We start from the raw sequence: 24016 nt of genomic DNA, 5'->3' as shown, positions 1-24016 counted from the left end.
ACTAAGGTACGGATCTTGCTACGTACTAGTGGGAATGTTGATTCCTCATGGCGCCCCACCCCCCATTATGGTGGCCTCAGGCGACGAAGTGGGGTTCCAAAACTTCAGTACTCCATTTGAAGGATTGGAGATTCCAGCACCAATATTAGCCTCTATTCTCTTCGAAACAACCTCAGCTCCCTGGATTTCCTTCTCAAGCAGAGGGGAATCTTTTTGCAACACAAAAGAACCCTCGATATTGACCCCTTGTCTCACGAAAATAAATCATCATGGCTGACGCGGAGTTGGAAGAGGTTGGTACAGCAGCCTTGGGACGTTTTTGAACGTGCCCAATCTGGTATTTCTGGCCAGGTATTTAATGTAATCTACAGATCAGACGGGCCCGTCTCGCACAACTGCAGCAACAACAAGGTGGCTCTCGAGGAGCTGGTGGGGATACTCAGGATGAACAAAGAAGGTGGGCCTTGCCAGTCAATCACTTGTCCGGCCCATGTAGCCTTCTTTATTTCAGTCGGCAAATGCACACTTGATCGCTAACTCTGCTACCTGTAGACAAGCTGAAGGTATGCTATGATGACCTCGCGAAATACCGGACCATTTTTCCAGCAACATACTGAACTGACTCGCCAGCTGAACGTCGCTCCGCCATCCTGAACCAAATCCTTGAGCCCGAAGCTGCCGATCGACTAGGACGGATCCGTCTTGTTAAAGAATCGCGCGCCATCGATGTCGAAAACAGGCTCATCATGCTCGCCCAGACAGGACAAATTCGCCAGAAGGTCTCCGAAGAACAACTCAAAGAATTGTTGAACGCCATTGCGGAAAATCAACGGAAGGACGAGGAGGAACAGAAGATCGTCATCTCCCGGCGTAAAGGCGGCTGGGATGACGACGATGATCTGCTGGATTTATAAACGTGTCTCTCTGAGAAGAGAACAAGATTCTTTGGCGAAAATGTGCTTTGCATGATAGTGGCCTCTTGCGGATAACGCCCATTCCGATACCTCTATATCCTCCGATTCTGGGAAAACTTCAAAGGCGTTACACCTGGTATGGGCTAATTCATGATTAAACTGTTGGCTCACATTTCTCTAAATGCTTCTTGATGCAAGCTAACATAGCGGAAGCATACAAGCTATGTATTCTACAAGTTGGAGCAATTTCCTGTTTTGGGAGTCTTTGAACCCAGCTTGAACTAAGCATGTCAGTCGCTAATGAGTGGTGTTAATTTATGATTCACGATTTACGAAGACGGATACGCGACTGTCAGGTTATTTGACAGAGAATTCAGGCAACGGAGACATCCACAGGCAGAGAAGAGCTGTCCCTAGCTTTAGCTCTTTGTTCAGTCGATGTTGGCTCTAGTTGCCTGATGTAGTTTGTGGCATTGAACCAAATGTCCCTTTCGTGAAATAACCATCATCTCTGGGAATTTTTCCTGCCTCTCTTTTCGACACCTTCACTGCTTCCTTTTGATAATACGGAAGTCAGAATCTCTGAAATCCCCTGGAGAACGAGCTCTATTGATCAGTCACGATTTTCCTTCGAGCCTCTCCTTCTCCCGCTTTTGCTGTTGCCGCATCAATTTCCGGATTTCTCGTAGATCCGGGGGTCTTTCAATTCCCAGCTCTTTCCGAAGCTCGTCAACATCCTTTTCCAAGATCTCCTCCCAGTATACATTGATCAGTTCTTTACTGGCAAGCCCACTGCGAACCGCCCATGGTAGATGTAGCGAGAAGAATCGTTCCCGCTCTGCTGGCTTCAACCGCACGAAGGCAAATATGCTCAGCCCCGTCATGGGAATAAGAGTATTCAGAAATTCAAACGCCTTGAGCGCCAATTCTCCCTCGACAAAAATAGGGAGTCCAGTCACCGCATGGTAGAAGTCGTGACACTCCCGATACCGTTGCATGACATATGCGCATTCCTCGTCATCAATGTACTTGACACTATCGCGCGTGTCGGGAGAGACCCCTTCCCGATCAAGCCATGTAGCATAGGTACGTCCCACTGAGTTTTCGGGCAAGGTGCGGAGGTAAGGCAGTTTCAGAGTTTCGGAGGTGATGCGGGGCCGGTCACGAAGGATACGTCGACCCGTGGGATCAGATAGCATTGCATCTCGGAGTCTATATATAAAGTAGGGAGTAGCAGTGGCTTCGCCCAATGCCGCAATGAGATCTGAATAAGGATGCTGCGTTAGCCTCTCGCGGCATTATAAGTAAATCGTTGGTTGATAATTCTCATAGGCGAGCAAAATCCCTTACCCGCTCTTCGAGGGTTCATAAGCGACCCTACTGCAGAACCAACGGCCAGGGCACCGCGTTCAAGAAAGGTTAAAGGAACATGACCGGGATACTTAGGCGGAGGGCGGTTCAAGGCGGAGAAGGACCGAACAAGGTAAATTGCAGTTGCTGATGGTGCTAGAGTGGTCCCTCGAGCAGCAAGTCCTGCCCCACGCCTCCCGAGGACAGACATATTGTGAGTTGGAGAGGGTTCGATGTCGTTGTTGACATGACCCCGTTCTAAATCGAAACCAAAGATGGTCTGATGGTCCGGGAACTTATGATGTTGCGGAACAGCTCCGGCTGGCACTATTAGTCGCCTTGGGACGCCGTAGCCCCGATAAGCGTTCGATAAGAGGTTATCGGCATAATTTATCTTGCAGTTTTATCATGGTTTGATCATTTGTTCTCGCTCATCTACGAATCCAGATGCCATGATGAGATATTATGATGCACGGGTATTCTTATGATTTGAATCTTGTGTCCGGATATCTGATCATGTATTAAAGTCATCGGTTGATAGGACAGGATTGCAGCAAACCCAAGCCAAACCCCGATCTTTCCCTCTTCGACGCTATTGCATGCAATTGAGTCCTGGAGAGCGTCCGGGGTCAACCTGCAAAGATGATGCCAGACTGGTGGCCTGGAGAAATCCATGACCGGTTCACAGAATGGGCCATCTCTCAAGGAGTCATTGTGAATGGAGTTGCTCCTGCGCGCTTCCCCGGCCGTGGTTTAGGAATGATATCTACAAGAGCTATTGAAGTATGTCATGATCAAATGTTACTTGACAATTGTACTCACTTATAATGGATAAAGAAAGAAGAAGTCATTCTGACGGTTCCACTAAAAGCAATGTTGACGACGAGACGCATTCCCGTGTCTTTCAAGCGAAAATTCCCAAAGGACATTTCCGTCCATGCGCTACTTGCTGCTTTCCTGACCCTCGGGGACAAAGAGGATCTCCAGAAGTATGAGCTCTGGCGACAAACTTGGCCGACCCGTCAGGACTTCGAAGACAACATGCCCCTTCTATGGCCACAGTCGTTACGACGACCCAATCCGTACTATGATGACAGCGCTAGTCAAATAAATCTACTTCCGCGATCGATATCCGGCGCATGGAGCACCTTACGGAAGCGCAAAAATGAGCACGAGTATGAGACATCTCACCAGAACCTCCTTGCTCAGCAGGAACAGAGATTACATAAAGCCTGGAGCAGCGTCGTCTCTGTTTTTCCAGATGTAGACCGGGAGACTTACACATACAACTGGCTCATTGTCAACACAAGAAGTTTCTACTATTTGATGCCCGGTCAAAAGCCGCCAGAAGACCGAAATGACGCCATGGCGTTGCTGCCTTTCGCTGATTATTTTAATCACTCGGATGTGGAGGTTTGTCTTGTCGTTCCTAACCTGCTTCAGGCACAATCATACTTTCCGGTGTTTTGTCTCCCGTTCTGATCATTGAAATTATGCCCATTTAACAGGATGACGTGAAGTTTGACGGCCAAAGATATGTCTTCAGGGCGACCAGGCACTATGGTATTAATGCCTCTCAACTCGGCGAACTCTGCTAACAGTGTATAGACTCCGGAGAGGAAATTTATATGAGCTATGGGCCTCATCCAAATGATTTCCTACTTGTTGAATGTGAGATAAATCAACACCTTTCATCGTGTGCATGCCACCTCTAATCTCAATCAGATGGGTTCTACCTCGACGAGAATGGTTCTGACGCGATATACCTTGATGATATCATTTTCCGAGACCTCGGTGCCTCCCTTCAGGAAGAGCTGTATTTGCAGCAATATTACGGGTACGTCGAATCCCAAGTGATCTAGAATGTCGTAGATTTCATTCTCTAGCTTGGTGTCAAGCTTTGCAGACATAAAATGCTTATGATTGTTAATTTCCAGCAATTACGAGGTTACCGCCACAGGTGCCTGCTATCGAACCGAGATTGCTGCTTGTCTGAAATACATGACAAGAAGAGATTGGCGGAACTACGCCCTTGGTTATTCGACAAAGGGCTGCGACGCTCAGAAATCTAATGCAATCATCCAAGAATGGATTCTCGCATATGCAAAGGAAGCAGACACGACAATCGCCGCTCTGGAAGCTCTTGGTTCCAAAGAAATGGATCAGAAATACACTGGGAAAGTGAGCACGCTGGTCAGGCGTTGGAAGCAGATAAAAGGCCTCTGCGACAAAGCCTCGGAAGCCGTATCCTGCTGAGGAAGCGAGGTGTTGCCAGTGGCGGCTGACCTCCCGCGCGCAGGAGGACTAGATTCGGAATCTAGTGCTAAGAGCTCTTCATAATTTAGAGCCATCCAAAACGTCGATTGGGATAGCCCCGGACACTCTTTGCTTCACCATTTGCTGTTTGGCGAGCACCAAATGCTTGATCATATAATTAACCGCACATTTGATACCAAGCTCCTCCCCCCTGCGCACTATATAGCCGTTTATATACTCGATTTCCGTGGTTTTTCCGGACCGCACATCAGCCAGCATGGAGCTGGTGTTCTTGGCAGTCTGGTTCGCGAGCTTCGTCACCATCGATCGAAGCCGCTCTGGTGCAAAGCGGTTCTCAATGCCGGGAATACCTTGCAATTCAGGCAAGGCGCAAATGACACTCGAGATCTCGATGAGGAGCATTCGCATCACACGGGTGAAGCTATAGTTGTAGAGAATCTCGCCATTCTCACAGTCCATCAGGGCTGTAAGCGGATTTATGACAGCATTCAATGCCAGTTTTTCCAGTTGATACAGTAGAAGGGACGAAGGAGTTTCGGCGACAGCCACGAGCGGTGGCGTAAGGGTTAAAGTGCGTGTCAGATATTTCGTGCTCGGTGCCCATTCCATATCCTTTTCATCCTTCGACGACAAGGCATCACGCGACAAGACAGGACTAATTATAGTAGTACCGATACCTGTATGGGTAACATGGAAGGCGTCCCTTTTCCGTGCCAAGCCATGCGAAATGATGCCACACATGTAATGTGGACGTTGATGCGGGTCAGGAAAAACCTTCTCGTTGATCTCCTCGATAGTGCCCATCCCATTCTGAAGAAGAAGTACAGTGGAGTCAGCGGTTAAGCGATGACTGACTGATTCCAGGGCTCTCGCAGTCATGGGTGCCTTGACCGCAACTATCAAGCATTCGATATGCTCATCATCCTCCTCCGACTGGGAAAGTGACTCTTCCACGCCGGCTTCCAAATTTTCTTCCGTGACGCTGTCACCATTTGTATTGGGCTCGCCATTCCGATTCCAATACGGTAGCGAATACCAAGTCCGGTCACTCAATACATTGACATCAAAGCCCGTCTTAATATCATCGAGGCCGTTTGTATTGACCGCTAAGCACTTTTTCTTTGCTAACCAAGCCCCATAAAGATTCCTACTATGTAGCAAGAGGGTAATAGGAGGCGGAGATGGCCGACTTGCAAGCGAATGCGCAACAAAAGTCCCTACATTCCCAAGTCCCAAGATGTGTATTCGGCCCGAGAGCTTGCGCCTCCCGCTCTCACGGGATGCTTCATCAGCTTCATGCATCCATGTTGATAAAAATCGACGGACTGGCGCTCCTCGAGGGTAGAGCCGTGTAAAGATCACTACTTCACAAAGGCCAGTCCGCAAGAGCGGACGGCGCCCGAAAACGTTCAGCGACACTTTGACGAATGGGTGGCCCTGCAAGCGAGTTCGGTTGCTATGTCTCAGACGGAGGAAGGGTGAATTAAGAGAGTTTCACCTCTTGCTCATGCTTCTCCCATTGATTATGATTGCTGACGCATCTCAGCTTCAGTAGCTTTGAGAGGACTTCTGAGCTAATAATAAAGCGATAGTAGGAGCATGAACATAACGATGACGGTCAAAAAGTAAAGAATGAGGCAATCTGGTTGTCACCGCCAGATTCACCGCCTTTAGATAAAAATCGCCGTTATCCATTGAGATTACCAAAAATTCCTAATCTTGCATTTGCAACTGTGTCTCACAAGATGGAGGCCGCCGACCTATTACCGCTTCTTGAGCAATTGGATGATAATGTTGACGATTTGGAAGAGGTCCTCAAGCCAATTCTGGAGAGCCCAGTCTCCGAGACATCCAAAAAACTCCCCGTTCTAGACAAGGCGAAATTTCACGTCTTGGTTACCTACGCTTTGGAATCTCTCATTTTTTGTATGGCTCTCTGGCTCAGTTGCTACCTTTCCAGACTTGCTAATGGGGTGATAGCTTATCTGCGTCTTCATGGCGTCAATGCAAAGGAACATCCTGTCTTCCGAGAGCTCACCCGCGTCAAGCAATACTTCGGGAAAATTCAGGCGCTAGAGGCTGAGCCCGAACAGCGAACCATGACTCTTGACAAAGAGGCAGCTGGTCGCTTTATCAAACACGGCCTTGTATGTCAGATCTTGTTTTCTTTTTCTTCTGTCAGGACCTTGACGTTGGCCAGGTACTAACTTCGTGTAGGCCGGAAATGATAAACTAGATATGCAACGCAAAGAACAGGAGGCGAAAGAGAAAGCGCGCGCTCAACTAAAAGCAGCATTACTAGCTAAGAAAGCCACGGCATCTGAGACATCTTCCAAGAATCGTACGAGTAGCTCGGACTCGGAGTCAGAACCTGGTAACGAGGAGCCGGACAGCGAGGAAGCTATGACTGCAGAGTCGGGGCAGATGACAAGGCCCTCGGAAATAACACAATCCGAAAACTCTCCGGAGGGAAAGAAGAAGAAAGACAAAAACAAGCATGAGACTTCGAAGGCCACCCGGAAAAGGAAGAAGCGAAGCAAGGAGGAGGAGCAAGAACGGAAGAAGGAAAGACGGCAGAAGAAAATGGAAGTTCGGAAGGCAGCAAAGGCAAAGTGAGAAGAGGTGGGATGATGACTACAATCGCAACATGACTCCTTTCATCTCGGTCGGCTGGCCCGACTTCAGTGCCCATATCGGGTCGCAGCAGTTGCATCATTAGCGGAGCTTAGGCTATCAGTCACTTCAAATTGCCCTGCTAATTAGTCTCATCGCCTCCTCATTGGCATGTTGGCTTCAAGAGGTGCTGTGTATGGCCATGCGCGCTCTTGCGGTTCCACGGAATTCCAACATGCCTGCTAAGGACGAGCAATGCTATATGCGAAGAGCATAAGCACTCTAGCTCTCCCACTGAAGACTTCCAGGCACAATTGCATCACCTATGCCATGAATCTGAATTAGGTACTATCCGAATAGACCATTATATTCTACGCATCTGTACCTCTCGTATTACCTGTTTTGCCATACAATACGTAACGTTACCTTACGGCAGAATTGGCACGTGATGCTCCTTTTTGCCTTTAAAATACGTATTACATAAACCAGGGACACAGCCAATCAGTAATTGGGACTGTGGCAGCTGGATCGGAGTTTGGTTCTCTCTCTCCGCCGACGCATATTCGAGGTTCTTCTTTTCCGCCGCCTCCATCAACAACATATAAAAGCCAACAACTCATCAACCTCCCTGCCCCAGAACCGATTTTCATCAAACTACACCTTACCTTTTCGGCTTCTCAACACAAATACACAGCCAAAATGCCTCGTCAACGCCGTGGTGCCGCCCCTGCGCCTACCCCTGCCCGCAGCGCTCCCACCAGACCTACCGTCGCTCCCGCAAGACCGGCTGCTGCCCCCGCTGCTCAGCACCACCAGCCTCACTCGACTGCTGCTCACCCTCCTGCCCAGGCTCAGCAAGCCCCTCCTCCTATGGCCCCTGTTCAGCAGAGCTCTGGCCCCGGACTCTTCGGCCAGATGGCTTCGACCGCGGCGTAAGTTGCCCGGACATCCGTGAGATCCTCGGCTGTGATTCATTCTGGTGGCAACGTCCCGACGAGACCTCCCGGGGACTTGCATCGCCAGTTTCTACGCCGAGGAATCGTTTTCTTGCATAGAAAGACGTTGACTGACTGATTACTTCTTCTAGTGGTGTTGCAGTTGGTTCCTCTATCGGACACGCCATCGGCGGTCTGTTCAGCGGTGGCTCCTCCAGCAGTGCCCCTGCTGAGGCTCAACAGGCTCCTCCCGCTCAGGCTCAGCCTATGGACAACGGACTATGGCAGAGCAGTGCCACCAACAGCTCTTGGGAGACTCCTGCTTGCGAGACCGATGTGCGCAACTTCCGCAAGTGCCTGGATGAGAACCAGGGCAACATGACTATTTGCGGATGGTACCTTGACCAGCTGGTATGTTGAGATTCTCTCGTTGCCTGTGTGTATTGAACGCTGCTAACAACTCGATACAGAAAGCCTGCCAGGCTGCAGCTAAGCAGTACTAAGCGACTGCGCCTGTTCTCGCATGCTGTTACATTTTCTTTAGATGAAATGACATCAACTTTGGGTGAAACTACGGCCCTGGCACAAGCCTGGCTAGCTTTGGGATGGGTGTCGACGAATTCTATTTGCATGGCGGCGTAATACCTTTACTCTACTGTATACCATTCTCCCAAGGGAGCCACATCTGTTTCATACAAACTTCTTACCGGCGTCTATTCGGGCCGAAGACGCAGGAGGAAGACAGAAAAAAAAAGTTGAAAAACAGGAAACCAATGAGCAATGAAATTCCACTCTTCAAATAGATACCACTTTTTCCACCATAAATCAGTAGCATCACAGCGCAATGTACAACGGGTCCTGGAAGCGTAGGTTTGATTGTACTAATACAGAACCCTGGGTATAATGGGAAGTGAGTCTCCTGGAGGAGAGTAGATATCGATCCGGTGGCTCAACGGATTTTAAATCTCAAAAGCAAGTCAAACACAGGCATCTACGTAGTGCCCTTGTTGGATACAAGATCGGAATACCAGTGGAATAACCGTGACGCCATATATAGGAACTGAATCATTCCAATTTATTGCTCATCTGTATCTCTCCGAGGCTCAAAATTCAGCTGGAGACAAGTAAGCCGACATGTCAATTCGTAGTCTCATATTCCAACGGGTGCCGACTTACCTGATTCCCGTTGTACAGTTGACTGTCGTTCTGCTCTTCGCGTTGATCTCTCAATGTCCGAATCCTAGGACCTCTGGACGCAGCAGGCTGTGGACTGCGCGCTCCGTTTCCAGAAGACGAACTGGCGGTTGGAGCAGACCCGGAAGAGTCTGAAGAAGTCGGGTTGTAGCCGATGAAAGATCCTACTAGGCCCGTCGCAGTACCAACTGCCGAGGAGAGCAAGCCGTACGCGGAATATGCAGCTCGCACGGGCAAGCTAGACCCTGGCGAATTATATGCCTCGGTATACGAGTTGATGGGGATCATCACAAGGTTCGCCGTGGATCCTAGTCCAAGATCTTCAAGAGTACGTTCTTCGTCGGCGATAGTGAGCGTTCGGCTGGGCAAGGGTGTCAAGATATGCTTAAGATTATACGGGCGTTTCTCATCCTGCAGTAGACCGTCAAGCCACGGACGTACATCCCCCCGAATAGTCTGTGTTGGCGCAAAGCTGTTTCGCACTGAACTTCCGTCGAACAAGCGGACTTGTAAACGATACTGCTTGGGAGGTGATGGTTGGAGCGGTGTCGGCGCTTCTCTTGAAGGACCAACACGCGATCCAGGATCGGCGGCGGAAGGCGATGATGTGTCCTTTCTAGGCTCGCCAACACTTTGCTTCTGGATATTAGCGACGTATTGCCGAACTTGTTGCTCTCTCTTCGACTGTTGGGTCTTCCGCGTATATTGTGGCGCACGATCAGAACCAGCTGCCTTCGTAGGCGCCTCTTGGGTTTGTTCAGGGCTTGGATCATGCTCTTGCTGGTGATTCTTCGGTTGTCGTGTCCCGGAAGCATCTGGCCGGCCCTTCTCTGGGTCTGAGAGCGCAGATGTAGTTGTGGGCGTCGGTTCAGCTGTGGCTGTTGGTGCAGGAGCGGGAGCAGGACCAGGCGCAGGCACAGGCGAAGAGGACAACGCCGCAGAGGGACTCGAAGTATCTTGAGGAGCATTCTGCGTCGTAGAGTGAGTGTCATCAAGAGCAGCCCTTAGCCGACTGCGAAAGTCGTCCTTGGATATTTCAGGCACAAGGTATTCTCGCAACATGCCATTCCTGCAACCCATCCAGATCAGTGAACTTGTTCGCAACCAACGGACCGGTAGAGGTCAGTCGTACTTGATCACAACAACTGCGGGAAACTGCACAATTGGACAAAACGACGTCAAGAATCCGGCTTCATCGCTGCCTTTCGTGAGTCGAAGCAAAACAGATCTCGTCTCGAGTAATCGTGCAAATTGCTAGGTAGATGGCATCTCTGTAAGAAGCCATACAACAGCGATCGCCATCATCGAAGGATTTACCTCGTCATCCTTGAAGTATTCATCCTCCCATACACTACTAGCCTCCTCGTCATCTATACTCATCCCAGTCAATCAGCGTGCGACTCCGAGCGATAGTAGCATCATATGTAATGCAGATGCGATCATAACGGCCGTGCGGGGAATGACAGACAGACCTCGAACGAAGCAGACCACAGCTTTCGCCTCCGTGACAGCAAGGGATATTCCTGCCTGAAGACCTCCAGAGTAGAACATGACGGCTCTGAGTTCTCTTTTCTCGGGAACCGAGTATGGTTGTTTATTTGTTCGCAAGCGAGCCAAACCACGCAATACGGCCAGGCCAGCACAACTACTCGGGGAAAGTCGTTGATCTCCGCCGATCACGGGTTCCTCTCCAACAGCCTACTAAAGGGTCCGTCCCGCATTTTCTCCTCATTTATCTATTCTTCAAGCAAAGCACCAAGGTCGACTGCGGAGGCCGCAATTGGATCAATCATGCGGTCGATATTCTCCGTTCTCCGGCAGACGGCAGCTACATCGTGGCGCTCACAATTTGCATCTGTTCGGAGTTCTCGCGCAGTGTTCGAGCTTGATTCGATTTGCGCCAGATGCCGCCGCCAACAGATTCGTTTCTCGAGCAATCGGCAACTTGCGGATGATCCCAGATGGCTATCTGTAGTTGACCACCCTGCGCAGATCGTACGCACGGGACGCAAGCATGGGCCTGGCCTGATCATCCTAGGTACGGTGCATCTCATACGACGCGGGATGTTTCTGGGAGCATCCTCTGTGAATGAAAGTTTATTGACTAATTACAATTGACTTGCTATAGCATTGATCCCTATCACAGCATTCATCCTAGGCACCTGGCAGGTTCAGCGGCTCGATTGGAAGACAAAGTTGATTGCAAAATTCGAGGATCGTCTCGTGAAGCCTCCCCTCCCGTTGCCACCCCGTATTGATCCAACCGCCATCTCCGAGTTTGATTACCGACGAGTCTATGCTACGGGTCATTTTAGACATGATCAGGAGATGTTGATCGGTCCCCGCATGCGCGAAGGCCAGGAAGGCTTCCTTGTGGTCACTCCACTCGAAAGAGGCGAAGGGGAAAGCACAATCCTTGTGAACAGAGGCTGGATTTCGAAGAAGATGATGAACAAGAAAGACAGAGCCATCGGGTTACCACAGGGCGAGGTAGTCGTTGAGGGCTTACTGCGAGAGCCGTGGAAAAAGAACATGTTTACTCCAGAGAACAAGCCGGAGGAGGGGAAATTCTACTTTCCCGATGTCCATCAAATGGCTGAATTGACAGGAAGTCAGCCGGTTTGGATTGAACAGACTATGGGTAAGCAAATCCCTAGCTTTCCAAGCGGAAGTTCTCGACACGACTGACTGAATCCTCCAGTGCCGGATATGGTCGAATCGATGGACAGAGAAGCAAAGGGTATTCCCATCGGCCGCGCAGCTGAAGTCAACCTGAGAAACAACCATAGCCAGTACATTTTCACATGGTAAGTTTTCATGCGCGCATGTTTTTGCACTCGAGCGTAGCCTCTTTCCGCTCCCGACTCTAGTTGCTAATATTCAGCAGGTACGGTCTGTCGCTGGCAACATCAATCATGTTGTGGATGGTCATTCGCAAAAGGCCAAATGAGGTCACTCGTCGTGTCGTCCAGAATCGGAACTGGTCGTAAATTTCTTGACGTGTCATCCTCATGTGCATTGTCTGACGGCGTTCGGCTCTGTTCTATTTTAGATCCTGTAGTATATATCCCTGTTCACGGTGGCATTGCCAATCTCATGTCCTGCAGGAGCTCTTTTGGCAAATGCTTCTGCGCAAGAGAGAAAACGGTGGTGGCATTGTTGATGTGCCGTTGTCTAGCAGATCAGCATCCTCCTGGTGCCATAATCAAGACAATCTCACTCACCTTCTCAACAAAGTCGTAACGTCAGTTTCATCAATAGTCTTTCGCCCTGCATGCTTAGAGTATGCTGCCAAGTCTTCGCTGACTTGCTCAAAATACCACGCCGATGCTTGCTCTATAGCAGCCAAAGTTGCCTTGCTTATCTTGGCCTTGGATCCGGCTCTTGCACGGGCAAACCTAGTAGCTAGTTTTCGAACCACTCCCACTGGCATATTGGGCACAGGAATTCCATGGCGCGAGAGTTTCTTCTGCTTGGCACCTGGGAGCACGCTATCTTCGTCTCGCAATCCTCCTCCAACGGGCCTTGGACTCTCGCTCAGGGAAACTCGTGACGGCATATTGAGCTCCAGACCGAAGTCGCCAGCGACACCGCCAACGTCGCCATCGCTCATGTCTGATTCTGGACCTATCTCTGGCTCGAGATCAACCGGAGGGAGCTCGAAACCTTCGTCGTCATTCAAAGGTTCGTCCTGCATCAGATCACCCTCACCAGGAGGAGGTGGAGATGGGAAGTTGAATTCAAAGTTGAATCGCCCAAGATCCTCCGTTTCGCCTCTGTACCAAAATTAGCTGGGTCGAGATAGACGATAAATGCGCCTTCAACACTCACCCTCTGTCAAAAGCCCCCTGGCTGATCATTGTATCGTCCGGTCCATCTCCTTCAATGCCCGTATCATCGTCCTCGCCGCCTTCAGAGCCGCTCCCCAACCTGGTTGAGTCGCCGAAGTTCTCGCTTAGTCGTGGATTACCGTAACTCATCATAGATAGTCTTGCTCTGTCATATTCGCTAGTCGCTCTTCGTGGGTACTCGACGGATGTATGTGTGATGTCTTCCTCATCGAAAGCTAACGACAGCCTAGGTGGACGCATTTCTGGGCTTCCTTCATCAACCTCCTCCACCTCCTCCAGGGGTAGAGAAAGTCTCGGCCGTTCCAATTCCGGTTCATTGTCGAGTTCCTCGATCTCATCTTTCTCCTTTTCTGGTTCTGGTGTCGGCTCCAGTTTCTCCTGCGGTGATGAGCGTATCGGCTGAGAAGTAGGGGCAAGAGCTGGTTGAAAGTCAGTCAGGAGCTTGTAAATCTATTTAATATGTCAATCGTAACTATGTGCGCGCGTACCCTTTCCAAGATTCCGTAGGATGTCAAATGTTGTCTCTCTCTGTATCCGCCCGCTCTTTCTGCGATCGCGTCCGGGTGTATTGGCCGCGCGCCGCTGCATCGCGCGAAGTCCATAGGGCGTCGACGGGGCATTCGTAAGTCTCCTTCCAGGTGTCCATCGAGAGACCGATGGATTGGCAGACGGGGTAGTCGACCCTGCTAGACGGCTCGGAGTGAGGGGATACCTCGTGTGAATTGGGAGTCGTTGAAGCTATCCATCAATTCGTTAGACCATACCGTCAAGTATCCTCAGGTTTGACTATGCACCGACGATTGACTAACCCTAGTGGCTGTTGTGTCTCCCGCCGGAGTATTAATGTTTGAATCTGAAGCTGCCGCATCGCGCGACGGCCGGCGGCCGTGCGGTCTGGGAGTCGTTGACATCTATAGCTGTCAGGGAAGCAAGATCTAATCGACAGATCATCTGCAGTTAGAGGTGTTGCACAATATTGATCCCAATCAATGGAAAGTTGAGAAATTCGAAGTGTATAAAGCAATCGATATCAAGTACACGACAGACGAGGGGTTTCATATGATGATCGGGTGGAGCGCGTCTTGGATCATCCACGACTGGAACTCTCGGCCAGGTTCTGATTGGCTTACGCTTATCGATAAGAACCGCTGACTCAGCATAAAAAAGTTGTGGCCAGCAGGAAGCACCTGTATGCGACAAGGAAGAGTCCAGGACAATCGCTCAATCTTGCCATTGAAATTCTTTCGAGAGTTGCAAATATACGAGATCAGTTTTTGCCCTTGCAATGTCTGATGTCCCACCGAATCCGTCCGGCCTCTCGGCCAAGGTGAACAAGAAGCGCAAGAGACAGGCGGAGGAAGCTCCCAAGGAAGATAAAGCTGCACCGGCCAAATCTACCAATAATAATACCTCGGAGGCAGCTGAGGGCCCTCAAAAGAAGAAGAAGAAGAATTCCAAAAACAAGCAGAAGCAACAAAAGAAGAAGGAGCAGGATGATGATCCCAAACAGCAGGAGCGAAAAGGCGCCATCGACGAGTCTATCGGCAAGATGGACGGCCGGTTGCTGGCTGATCACTTTGTCCAGAAGGCGAAGAGACATAATAAGGAGCTGACTGCGGTTGAATTGGGTGATCTGAGCGTTCCAGGTATGCTTATATCCGTATTGCTCGGTCTCGAGTGCAATCAGACTAACACTGCGATCTAGACTCGGCATTCCTCGACACATCCTCTTTCGAATCACCCAGATCGCTAGACCAGCTTCCTGCGTTTCTCAAAGCTTTCAGCCCCAACAAGGGCTCTGGACTTTCAAAGGCATCGGAGCAAAAGGGCACGCCGCATACGCTAGTGGTATGTCCCGCTGCGCTTAGAGCAGCTGATGTGGTGAGGTGGGTAGATCAGACGTATATCGCTGTCCTTGGATGGGACTGATTAGATGCAAACTAGGGCTCTCCGTACGTTCCAGAGCAAGGATTCGACAGTCGGCAAGTTGTTCGCAAAGCACATCAAGCTCGAGGAAGCAAAACAGTTCTTGCAGCGCGCACGGTATGCTCACTACGATCTTGTCCGTAACTGGCTGTTTGTCTGACAATTATACAGAACAGGCCTTGGAGTCGGGACCCCGGCCCGAATTTCAGACTTGATCGACGCTGGTACGTCTTGTTCCTCCTTTGGCCGCCGTCTGTACATCATGTTCGAACCAATGCTAATGGAAACAGGGAGCCTCAAATTGGACGAACTAGAGCGCATCGTGATTGACGGGTCCTACATTGACCAAAAACAGCGTGGCATCTTTGACATGAAGGAAACGCATCTCCCACTCCTCCAGTTGCTCACTCGCTCCGAGTTCCGTGAACGATATGGAGCAAAACAGAAGCGGATTCAGATTTTGGTATTTTAATTGAAGTATTTACTGTCTCTGGCATTGGCGTTGCTTACTGGGGCATCTGTGTATTTGAAAGATAGAAAGATATGCATACTTATATAATTTCGTGCCAGAAGTTCTATTCACATGTGTAGACTTGATGCATACTACAATGGACACACTTGGAACAACTGATTGCCTGAAACAGTAAGGCATGAACTCCAGTGGAGCCACAGCTCTCACCGCCATAAACAACCGCCCGGCAAAAAGGTAAATTTCCCTTTTCCGCTAAGCTTCTGGAGGCAGTAATTTTCCAGACTCAAAATTTCCACTTTTGTTTGGGCGTCGAGCTGTGTTTCTGGTTCTGAATTTCGATTCGGAATATCTTTCGCTTTATTGTTATTGCTCGCTTTCACAATCACTTCTCACAAAGAAAGGCCCTTTTCGCAGCTACTCCGAGCATATCACACTAAAAATGGGCGACAAGAAACGCAAGCTTGCCGAAGAAGCCATTGCGCCTGAGGGCAAGAAGCTGAAGCAGGAAAAGGCCAAGGGGGAGCGGAAGGAAAAGAAGGAGAAAAAGAGCAAAGCGAAGGATGTTGTTGAGGACGTAGAAACTGAGGACGTCGCAGCGCATGCCGACAGCAAGTCGGAGAAGGACAAGAAGGAAAAGAAGGATAAGAAAGAGAAGAAGGAAAAGAAAGAGAAGAAGGAGAAGAAGGAGAAGAAAAACAAGGATGAAGAAGAGGAGAAGCCAAGTCCCCAGACCGCAGGGGTTGATTCAATGGACGTCGATAGCGATGTAAAACCTACCGAGAAGCAAGAGGCTGAGGACGACGAGCTCGAAAAGAAGGACAAGAAGAGCAAGAAAGATAAGAAATCCAAGAAGGAGAAAAAGGAGAAAGAATCCGCAGACGAGACGCAAGAGCAGCCAGAACAATCTGCAGAGACAGCGCCTGCCGAAGATCACTCACAACACAACCAGAAAAACGCACGTTTCATCTGCTTCGTTGGTAAGTCAGACTTTGTTGTTATCAAGGGCGTATGGCACAGCCGCAGCATTACTAACTCGTTCGCACTTCTCTCCTCGCAGGAAATCTCCCTTACTCCGCAACTGCCGACTCCCTCAGAAAGCACTTTGAGAAGAACCCTCCGTCCTCAGTACGCGTAGCTACTGAGAAAGACAAACCGACCAAATGCCGCGGTTTCGGTTTCATCGAATTTGACAACTATGACCGCATGAAGACCTGCCTGAAACTCTACCATCATTCCATGTTCGATGATGGGAAATATCCCCCTCGGAGAATCAATGTCGAATTGACGTGAGTGAGCCAGATCTGCGCGTGCAAGCACGCAGGCTTGCAGCGCATGACCAGACGCATTGGGAGAATCTCGAAACTAACAATATCGCAGGGCCGGCGGCGGTGGTGGTAAATCTGAGCATCGTAAAGCTAAAATCGAAGCCAAGAACAAGAAGCTCAATGAGGAGAGACAACGTCAATCCAAGGATATCCAAAAGGAGAAGACAAAGACGAAAAAGACTCATTCTAAAGAGACCGAGGACCAGGGCGCCGATCAATGGGCTGGTATTCACCCCAGCCGAAGAGCCCGTATGGCGTAAAGCCCTCGACTCAGACGGAGTTTCAGCACCGGTGCTGCTCGACGACGAAAAGCCTTTCTTCAGTCTCCATTTCGCATTCCCTTCATATGTTCCATCAGAGATATCCTTCTTGTCCTCGTTATATGAGTGTGAATATTGGATGGATTGAGTTGGGTGGAAGTATATAGAATCTTCAATAACTGCACAATCCCTAAGGGAAATCTTGATAGGCTGCATACAGCTGTTTTCCAACACGCGCCATATCTATGTAGCAGTTAGGACCATGGAGGTTAAAATCGATTAAGCGACAACTTCCTGTTATGGCGTAGCATGTTACAAGTTTATGCTGCATGTGCACGAAAAGACAACAAGATGAGGAACGGGGTGTCCTGACCCAGAAAGAAGCTCATCAGGATCATGACATGTGACAGAAAAAGCGGGAAAAGAAATATGAACACAGTTGGAACAATCATCAAGGGGATCATTGCAAAACCTTCAATTATCCCAGACGCCGAATTAGTTGTTTATGATTAAATGATGAAAAAGCTGAAAATAAGGGTCTACAGAATGGTGCATTTCTTGCTCTTCGGTTTTGCGGCCGGTCGAGGGTTGAGGACAGCACTAGCGATGTGATTAGATCGGGAACGTCACGACCCTGGGGCCAATGCCAAACATACCGAATGGCTTCATCAAAGACGCTTTTGAGGTTGCGCTGCGTGAGGGCAGAACATTCGAGATACTTGTGCGCTCGGATCTCCTTGGCGACGGCCAGGGCTTGCTCGTACGAGACAGGCTCCATCTTTCTCTGTCGGAGGGATTCTGCCGTCGCGGGATCGTCTCTCAGATCGAGCTTGGTACCAACAAGAATGATGGGAACATTGGGAGCATGGTGCTCGATCTCTGGGTACCACTACTTGAACGGTTAGTCGAAGCGATTGCTAAGCTGCGAGCGCACAGCAGCTGACAGGGGGAGTTAAGCACCTTTGCCTTGACGTTGTCAAACGAGGGAGGGCTGACAATGGAGAAGCAGATGAGGAAGACGTCGGTTTGAGGGTAGGACAACGGTCTCAGTCGGTCATAATCTTCTTGTCCAGCAGTATCCCACAGTCCCAAGCTGATGGGTCTGCCATCTACCATCACACTGGCCGTATAGTTGTCAAATCTGGAGGTCGGGTCAACAACAGGCTCCGAATCAGAGCAGCGCAAGGGAGGAAGCCACGGACACGGTAGGGATGTATTCTCCGGGGAATGCGTTGGTGGTGTACGAGATGAGGAGGCATGTCTATCATATTCTAGGTTAGCTGGTGTCATTTATCAGGTAGAGCTAGCACCAGGCAATGTCTGATCGCCAGGGGAAAGGGAGAAGGAGAAAGGACTTACTTTTCCAACTGCACCATCACCAGTCACCACACACTGTACAGGTGCACCTATTAGCCGTGGTCTGGTCAACCGACTAACAATCCATGGGATATCTCGCGAGTTCTAACCTTTAATGACTGAGTAGCGGGTCCAGATGCCATGGTTTTGTTGTTAGAATTAAGGGTATATGCACAGAGAAGAAAATCGCAGTGAGGATACGATGATGAACAGCTCGTAAAGATGAAGCCAAATGATAGCGATCAATTAGCGTCGCGAAGTGAATTATGGGGGTTTTAGCGTCAAGTCAAGGCAGATGGGGCGATAATAATCTTAAGGGTATATCTGGAAAAGGAGAAGTCAAATGAGTCAGGACAATGCAATTGTATACGACAAAGAGCACATAAAGAGTTCTTGGAAAAAATGAGAGAGCAAACAAAGCTGAAGAGGGCAAAGGACAAAAAGAGGACAAAAAAGGGTCATTGAGCAGCGAAACAGGACGAGATCGAGGGGCGGAGGTCTTTGTGGTTGGGGGGAACACAAGAGAGGGGGGGCTAATCGGGACGAGCGAGGGTAGCTCGATTGCGGTCCGTGTAGAGGGTGAACCAGACTGGATAGCTCACCTTTTGGAGGTTAAGCAGTATGTCACTTTGTATACAGATCAAGGTACTTTTGGTCTACCAATATTATCTGCAGAGCGATGCAGAGAGCAGCGATAAAATAGTTGATTCTGAGGATGCTGCCGACGCCCAGTGTTTGATGGAAGCTCTAAGTCTCAAGCGATCTTTATACACTGTAGTATGCACCTATAATCCGGAGTCTATGAGCGGGAATGAGGCACGATGATAGAGACGTTCTGGCAGATCTTATGGAGAATGAAGGCAGATTGATGACGGCTGGTATTTGATTGATCATTGGTACACCCTTCTTCGACAGATTGATGATCAGGTTCGGGCTAACCAAGATCTTGCAAGTAAGTAGTTATCTACTAACTATCTGTGTCAGTGTCTGTATTGCAAGTCCCCAGCCCTCTCTTTGATGGTTTTGACTGGTTCTGTTAACTGCCTGAGGCGCTTGCGAGAGTCCCAGCAGAAGTAGTAATAGTCATCCTACTTGCTTAGTGGAGCAGAATGATCAATTCGATCATTGAGCACGGATATACTACGATGATCCTCAATTGCTTTTATAACGACAGTCCTGTAGTTCTCCTCGTCTGAGAGAAAATCTAAATGCAAGATACTTTCAGGCAACTGTACGTCTGTTTTGTTTAGGATCAAGGGGGGATTGACCCATACGAACCATGGAATATTGAAGGCAAGGTATGGAGTTATCCATCCTAATAGGGTGCCATTATTGCTCCCCGAAACCCATTTTTAGTCCAGACTCACTTTCCGTCCATCTGCTATAGGATTAAGCGAGACCAAGTTGATACTTGGTAGCGAACAACCTAGCTAGTATATTGTGGTCTAGCTGGATAGTACCTCAGTGCTTAGAGTATGGCGTTTCTGCCATGAATATCTCCTATGCGCCACGCACTGTAGACCACCTGGATGATATCGCATCTGAAAATACGTGCAGCAATCATCACCATTGGACGCCATGTCTCCTATTTTTTGACCGCCACCGAAGCCCTCTTAGCCAGTAGAAAACGAGAAACAAGTACTTAACCTCCCAACTACCCAGTCCATCTATCTAAATATACCTTGCTACTTCAAGGTTGCTAGGTTGCTATGAACATGGTGTGAGATTATCGCGTCTTGGCTGCATCGCATGAACATCACTAGTCTTGGTTAGTATCCAGCGCCGAACAGGACATCTGATCATTGTCTCATGCTTGATAGGGAGGACAATGTCCATCTGCTTAAAGTTAAGCCGTAGCGATCATCTGAGATGGATGTGCTTTGAGTTGTATCTTCCTATCACCATACAAGTAGCCATATGGCAGCACACAGGTCCGTATACTGGCTTCCTCATCAACGGGCGCGCTTATATATGGTCTGTGTGTTCACAGAGGAGACCTCATCCAGTAATCCGACCTCCCAGAGAGCGATCTCATATTCGCTTACATCACAAATAGTCTTCAAGGCATGCACTTCATTGAAGACTCCCTCGTAACCGTCGGTTCCAGTAAATGCAATGCGCACCGAAGCCTTGACAAAAGAACTGGGCGGTTCCCATACGGAAGAGTTCAGCAGACTTCCATGTTATGATAGGTGGGGCCGGGCAATCACTGTCCTGATTTACAGCCTCGGCAAGTGTGATCCGAGAGATCTTCCTTCCATGAACTCTCAATCGAGAATCGTATCACTTTTTTGCACTTCCTATATCCAATGGTATCATGCAAATATTCTATATACACAAGATGAAGTCGTAAATAGATATCTGTGAGCTCCGGCCAATTGGCCCTTGGTCGCCTGGACAGACAAGATCACTCGTGGTTCATGTGCAGTTGCTCATAGCGACGCATCGTAATGGCTACATCACCGGCGGTGCAACGAAAGAATCAGGAATCCCATCAAATACCCAGTTGAGGGAATCAAAAACTTCGGAGAACCCTGCTTCACTGATGAAGGCCCCTTGGTCGAAATTTGGCGGATAGATCAAACCGGATTCATCTAGGGTATCATCCTGCTGCCGGGTGACAGTGCCTGCGGCCGCCGATATGTTTGGGTTGGCAACGGTGACTGCGCAAAATCAGCTTTACATGATCATCCCAACGGCGAGAATACGAGATGGACATAAGAGTAAACACACCTTGTGAGTCCTCGATGCTCCGCATAGGCCTGAATCTCTGTCGCCAGCGCCAGACCGTGTCATAAACATGACTCATGCTCATTCTGCAACGGACTTTCAGCTCCAATATATTGTCGCCCGGAGAATGTGCCGCCTCGTTTGCATTCCACATCTGAGCCAAAATATCGGCCAGGCGAACAGGACGATCATGATCCATAACACTTATCCGTCGGATGGCCGAGATGGCTCCATTGAATAGTAATTTGCCGTGATCGAAGTCAATATGACGGCTGAAATCGCTCTTCAACAGTTTCATAAGGGCAAATGCAGCAGACACTATCATCTGAAGGATATAATTGGTGGCGTGGCCAATCAATTCTCCAGGAGATGTCTCCAAGTCCAAAACTCGCCCGAGAAATGATGTCGTAGCGATGAAAAGCTTTGTCAGATCTTCGCCTCGTGGATTAGAGCCAAGGAACACAAAGTATCTCAGATGTAACTCGGCGGCGCGCAGATGAATCATATTGATATCTGAAGAGGACAGCTTAGCGGCGGCTCAACGGCAACAATAGCAGTTCAGGTGTTCATACGTGATACGTCTCGACCAAAGTCAACCTCCATCTCCCGAAGTTCACTCTCCAGAAGCTGCACGATTAACAACTTCTCCGAACTGATGAATTCGGCTGGCTCAGGCTTTCCGCTATATAATGCCTTTGTCACGCGGTCACAGAACTTTTCGATCCGCAATCGGATTCGTAAGTCATCCGAAGGACTGTAATCGGCATCTCGAAGAGATGCTGGCTCAAGTGCCCAGTCATAGATGGTGCCAGACGGCTGTCCGTAGCCGGTTGCGACGCTGCAAAGGGGCATTTATCAGCATTCAAGACGCATGTCGTTGCTGTCAGGGATCGTCATTACTTACTTCTGAGCCACAATGTTACAGATAGCCCATGTCTGTAAACGATCCTTCACCGCTTCCCCTTGAGCTTCCATTCGGAAAGTCGTAAACTCTTCCGCCTGCACAGGCCGATGCAGGCCCAGCTGCATCGCAATCTGCATCATTAGTCCGCTAAGCATAAAGGTGGCATCGGTCCTTTGACTCGTCGTAGGCAGCGGCCATGTGCAAAGTAAGCATAAAGCCTTGACCACACGGTAGTCTTGAGGAACTCCCGTAAGGGTCGACCAAAGAAGCCTGCTGAAAGGCCCAGTGAGTGAACTCAGAAGACCCGGTTCGGATGGCGCTCGACGACTAGCGACGCAAATGATCGCCCAAGCTTGCAAGCGGTTGCGGCGCAGATATTCCTCAGGAGGCTTTTGAGGGTTTAGAAGGGGCAGAAATGGATGGTAATATGTGAAGTATCTAGCGGGTCGTTAACAGACGCCAGTCCCTCTTGAGCAGAGAAGGGGAAGTGGGCAAGTACTGGTCAAACAATCGTGCTACTCGTTGTCTGGAGAGGATGATATCCTCCAGCCTCCAAGGACTGTCATCCTGGGAGATGATGGAACTGTCTCTGGGTAAAGCCAAAGGAGTTGGCAGTGATTGCGGTTCCAAGGGGACAGAGAGAGGGCGACTGCGACTGGAAAGTGCGGAGTCCGGTCCACAGTACACATCCTCTGAACACTGCGACATTTCATCGCTGGCATTGGCATCCACCGTCTGAGGCCGTTCGCCATTGATAGCGAGCCGTCGACGGAGTTCTGCGATCTCCTTTTCCATTTCAGCGTTGCGTCTGCCAAAGATCGTCTGTCAGACAGGAAAAGGGTACTCGAGTACAGATCCGTATCGTAGAAGACTTACCTCCGCTTGGAGATTCGCTTGAATGTAGGCTCAACCTTGCATTCTATCTGAAGGCGCCGACAGCGCGAACATGCGGCTGCCGGCGTCTGAACAATATCACATCGAAGCTGTTGAAACCCAACATACCATGTTCAGCCAGCAGTCGAGGACAAAAAAAGAATGTCTTTTGATCATGTATATGGAGGTGGGCTATATCATTTTGGGCCATTCAACACCGCGAGCCCAGTAGCCAAGGACTGATTAGCTCACCTTTTGCTGTTTACACTCATTACAGGCCTTTCTACTACCACCCCGCCGCTTTCCTGTGATCTGCGGGGGAACCTTCTCCATCTCGCGAAGTTCCGAACTCCTGTTTGGGAAATCGAAGCCTGTCATCGGCCGGGGAAGCCTCGGCGTGTTCCGAAGGTCGCTGGTGGTGCCCTGGGGCGTTATCAAACTTGCTTGTGGAGGCAGCCCATTTGGTGCTATGACACCCCGGAACTCCAGATCCATCAGTATAAAGTAAGAAAAATTCGCCCAACGGTATTGTACCGCGGAGTCCCGTTAACACATGCAAAAAAGCGTGGTATTGACACAAGGAATGTGCTTAGGTGCCGGAAATCGGCAGAAAAACGGGGGGATCCCTTAAGCGCGAAACTCGGCGGTTCTGGAAACATTTGCTGACTCATTTTGGTGCCTGAGGCAATCATTTGGGGCCTTGTCCTACCTGTATGAAATGGAGGAAACTACAATCGTAGGGCGGATAGGCTTAGTCGAGAAGAATCATGGGTCATTGATACTCTGTATTTGAGCAAGGACGTTCTTCTATAGCCAGAATTCTTTCGGTCTCGCCCCAGCGTGGCTTGATCTGTACCCTGTAGTTACTTCAGTACCGTAGCGTGTCCCAAATACTACCTACTAGCAGGTAGCAAGGGAGGTCCGAAGACAAATTATCATTCTCATGAAGAATGATTAGCCCTCACCACCGTTCCAGTCTAAACAAATATCATGCCAAGTGCCATCCAGGACCGCATCTCGGAGACACTACAGCAAC

The 24016-nt window shown here is 49.5% G+C and overlaps 13 protein-coding genes across 13 annotated transcripts; 7 read left to right on the top strand and 6 right to left on the bottom strand.

The window, feature by feature from the left end:
- Window positions 1-269: 269 nt before the first annotated feature.
- On the top strand, window positions 270-914 carry Aud_002950 (DNA-binding protein; the record flags this gene model as incomplete). Its single annotated transcript, XM_043287907.1, has 4 exons — window positions 270-293; window positions 372-457; window positions 553-563; window positions 631-914. 4 exons carry the CDS (start codon window positions 270-272, stop codon window positions 912-914), a joined length of 405 nt encoding a protein of 134 aa, XP_043143842.1.
- Window positions 915-1531: 617 nt separating this feature from the next.
- Window positions 1532-2475, bottom strand: coq4 (ubiquinone biosynthesis protein COQ4; the record flags this gene model as incomplete). Its single annotated transcript, XM_043287906.1, has 2 exons — window positions 1532-2178; window positions 2265-2475. 2 exons carry the CDS (start codon window positions 2473-2475, stop codon window positions 1532-1534), a joined length of 858 nt encoding a protein of 285 aa, XP_043143841.1.
- Window positions 2476-2906: 431 nt separating this feature from the next.
- Window positions 2907-4520, top strand: Aud_002948 (uncharacterized protein; the record flags this gene model as incomplete). Its single annotated transcript, XM_043287905.1, has 6 exons — window positions 2907-3047; window positions 3102-3677; window positions 3773-3827; window positions 3873-3935; window positions 3990-4101; window positions 4202-4520. 6 exons carry the CDS (start codon window positions 2907-2909, stop codon window positions 4518-4520), a joined length of 1266 nt encoding a protein of 421 aa, XP_043143840.1.
- Window positions 4521-4598: 78 nt separating this feature from the next.
- On the bottom strand, window positions 4599-5843 carry Aud_002947 (ketopantoate reductase family protein; the record flags this gene model as incomplete). Its single annotated transcript, XM_043287904.1, has 1 exon — window positions 4599-5843. One exon carries the CDS (start codon window positions 5841-5843, stop codon window positions 4599-4601), a length of 1245 nt encoding a protein of 414 aa, XP_043143839.1.
- Window positions 5844-6286: 443 nt separating this feature from the next.
- On the top strand, window positions 6287-7157 carry Aud_002946 (Sas10/Utp3/C1D family protein; the record flags this gene model as incomplete). The annotated part of the gene is made up of 3 exons (XM_043287903.1): window positions 6287-6467; window positions 6522-6688; window positions 6759-7157. The coding sequence occupies 3 exons, from the start codon at window positions 6287-6289 to the stop codon at window positions 7155-7157; spliced, it is 747 nt and encodes a 248-aa protein (XP_043143838.1).
- Window positions 7158-7853: 696 nt separating this feature from the next.
- Aud_002945 (coiled-coil-helix-coiled-coil-helix domain-containing protein) lies at window positions 7854-8592 on the top strand (the record flags this gene model as incomplete). The annotated part of the gene is made up of 3 exons (XM_043287902.1): window positions 7854-8086; window positions 8242-8500; window positions 8560-8592. The coding sequence occupies 3 exons, from the start codon at window positions 7854-7856 to the stop codon at window positions 8590-8592; spliced, it is 525 nt and encodes a 174-aa protein (XP_043143837.1).
- Window positions 8593-9164: 572 nt separating this feature from the next.
- Window positions 9165-10834, bottom strand: Aud_002944 (UBX domain protein; the record flags this gene model as incomplete). Its single annotated transcript, XM_043287901.1, has 5 exons — window positions 9165-9203; window positions 9266-10352; window positions 10416-10537; window positions 10601-10653; window positions 10756-10834. 5 exons carry the CDS (start codon window positions 10832-10834, stop codon window positions 9165-9167), a joined length of 1380 nt encoding a protein of 459 aa, XP_043143836.1.
- Window positions 10835-11074: 240 nt separating this feature from the next.
- Aud_002943 (cytochrome oxidase assembly protein SHY1) lies at window positions 11075-12273 on the top strand (the record flags this gene model as incomplete). Its single annotated transcript, XM_043287900.1, has 4 exons — window positions 11075-11321; window positions 11412-11924; window positions 11985-12090; window positions 12171-12273. 4 exons carry the CDS (start codon window positions 11075-11077, stop codon window positions 12271-12273), a joined length of 969 nt encoding a protein of 322 aa, XP_043143835.1.
- Window positions 12274-12357: 84 nt separating this feature from the next.
- Window positions 12358-14045, bottom strand: Aud_002942 (uncharacterized protein; the record flags this gene model as incomplete). Its single annotated transcript, XM_043287899.1, has 5 exons — window positions 12358-12457; window positions 12508-13059; window positions 13115-13553; window positions 13623-13872; window positions 13944-14045. The coding sequence occupies 5 exons, from the start codon at window positions 14043-14045 to the stop codon at window positions 12358-12360; spliced, it is 1443 nt and encodes a 480-aa protein (XP_043143834.1).
- Window positions 14046-14419: 374 nt separating this feature from the next.
- Aud_002941 (uncharacterized protein) lies at window positions 14420-15532 on the top strand (the record flags this gene model as incomplete). Its single annotated transcript, XM_043287898.1, has 5 exons — window positions 14420-14780; window positions 14840-15020; window positions 15079-15177; window positions 15232-15284; window positions 15351-15532. The coding sequence occupies 5 exons, from the start codon at window positions 14420-14422 to the stop codon at window positions 15530-15532; spliced, it is 876 nt and encodes a 291-aa protein (XP_043143833.1).
- Window positions 15533-15971: 439 nt separating this feature from the next.
- On the top strand, window positions 15972-17117 carry Aud_002940 (RNA-binding protein; the record flags this gene model as incomplete). Its single annotated transcript, XM_043287897.1, has 3 exons — window positions 15972-16509; window positions 16590-16818; window positions 16910-17117. The coding sequence occupies 3 exons, from the start codon at window positions 15972-15974 to the stop codon at window positions 17115-17117; spliced, it is 975 nt and encodes a 324-aa protein (XP_043143832.1).
- Window positions 17118-17656: 539 nt separating this feature from the next.
- racA (putative Rho GTPase Rac) lies at window positions 17657-18616 on the bottom strand (the record flags this gene model as incomplete). The annotated part of the gene is made up of 6 exons (XM_043287896.1): window positions 17657-17717; window positions 17774-18006; window positions 18078-18258; window positions 18320-18378; window positions 18477-18509; window positions 18584-18616. 6 exons carry the CDS (start codon window positions 18614-18616, stop codon window positions 17657-17659), a joined length of 600 nt encoding a protein of 199 aa, XP_043143831.1.
- Window positions 18617-20927: 2311 nt separating this feature from the next.
- On the bottom strand, window positions 20928-23475 carry Aud_002938 (transcription factor domain-containing protein; the record flags this gene model as incomplete). Its single annotated transcript, XM_043287895.1, has 7 exons — window positions 20928-21136; window positions 21207-21716; window positions 21776-22041; window positions 22108-22545; window positions 22607-22915; window positions 22984-23090; window positions 23233-23475. The coding sequence occupies 7 exons, from the start codon at window positions 23473-23475 to the stop codon at window positions 20928-20930; spliced, it is 2082 nt and encodes a 693-aa protein (XP_043143830.1).
- Between the last annotated feature and the right edge of the window lie 541 nt (window positions 23476-24016).

This window comes from Aspergillus udagawae (genome assembly GCF_001078395.1).
Source record: "Aspergillus udagawae IFM 46973 DNA, scaffold_2, whole genome shotgun sequence".
Classification (NCBI taxonomy): Eukaryota; Fungi; Ascomycota; class Eurotiomycetes; order Eurotiales; family Aspergillaceae; genus Aspergillus; species Aspergillus udagawae.
Note: the sequence above shows the minus strand (reverse complement) of the source record. Positions and strands in the feature narration are given on the sequence as shown.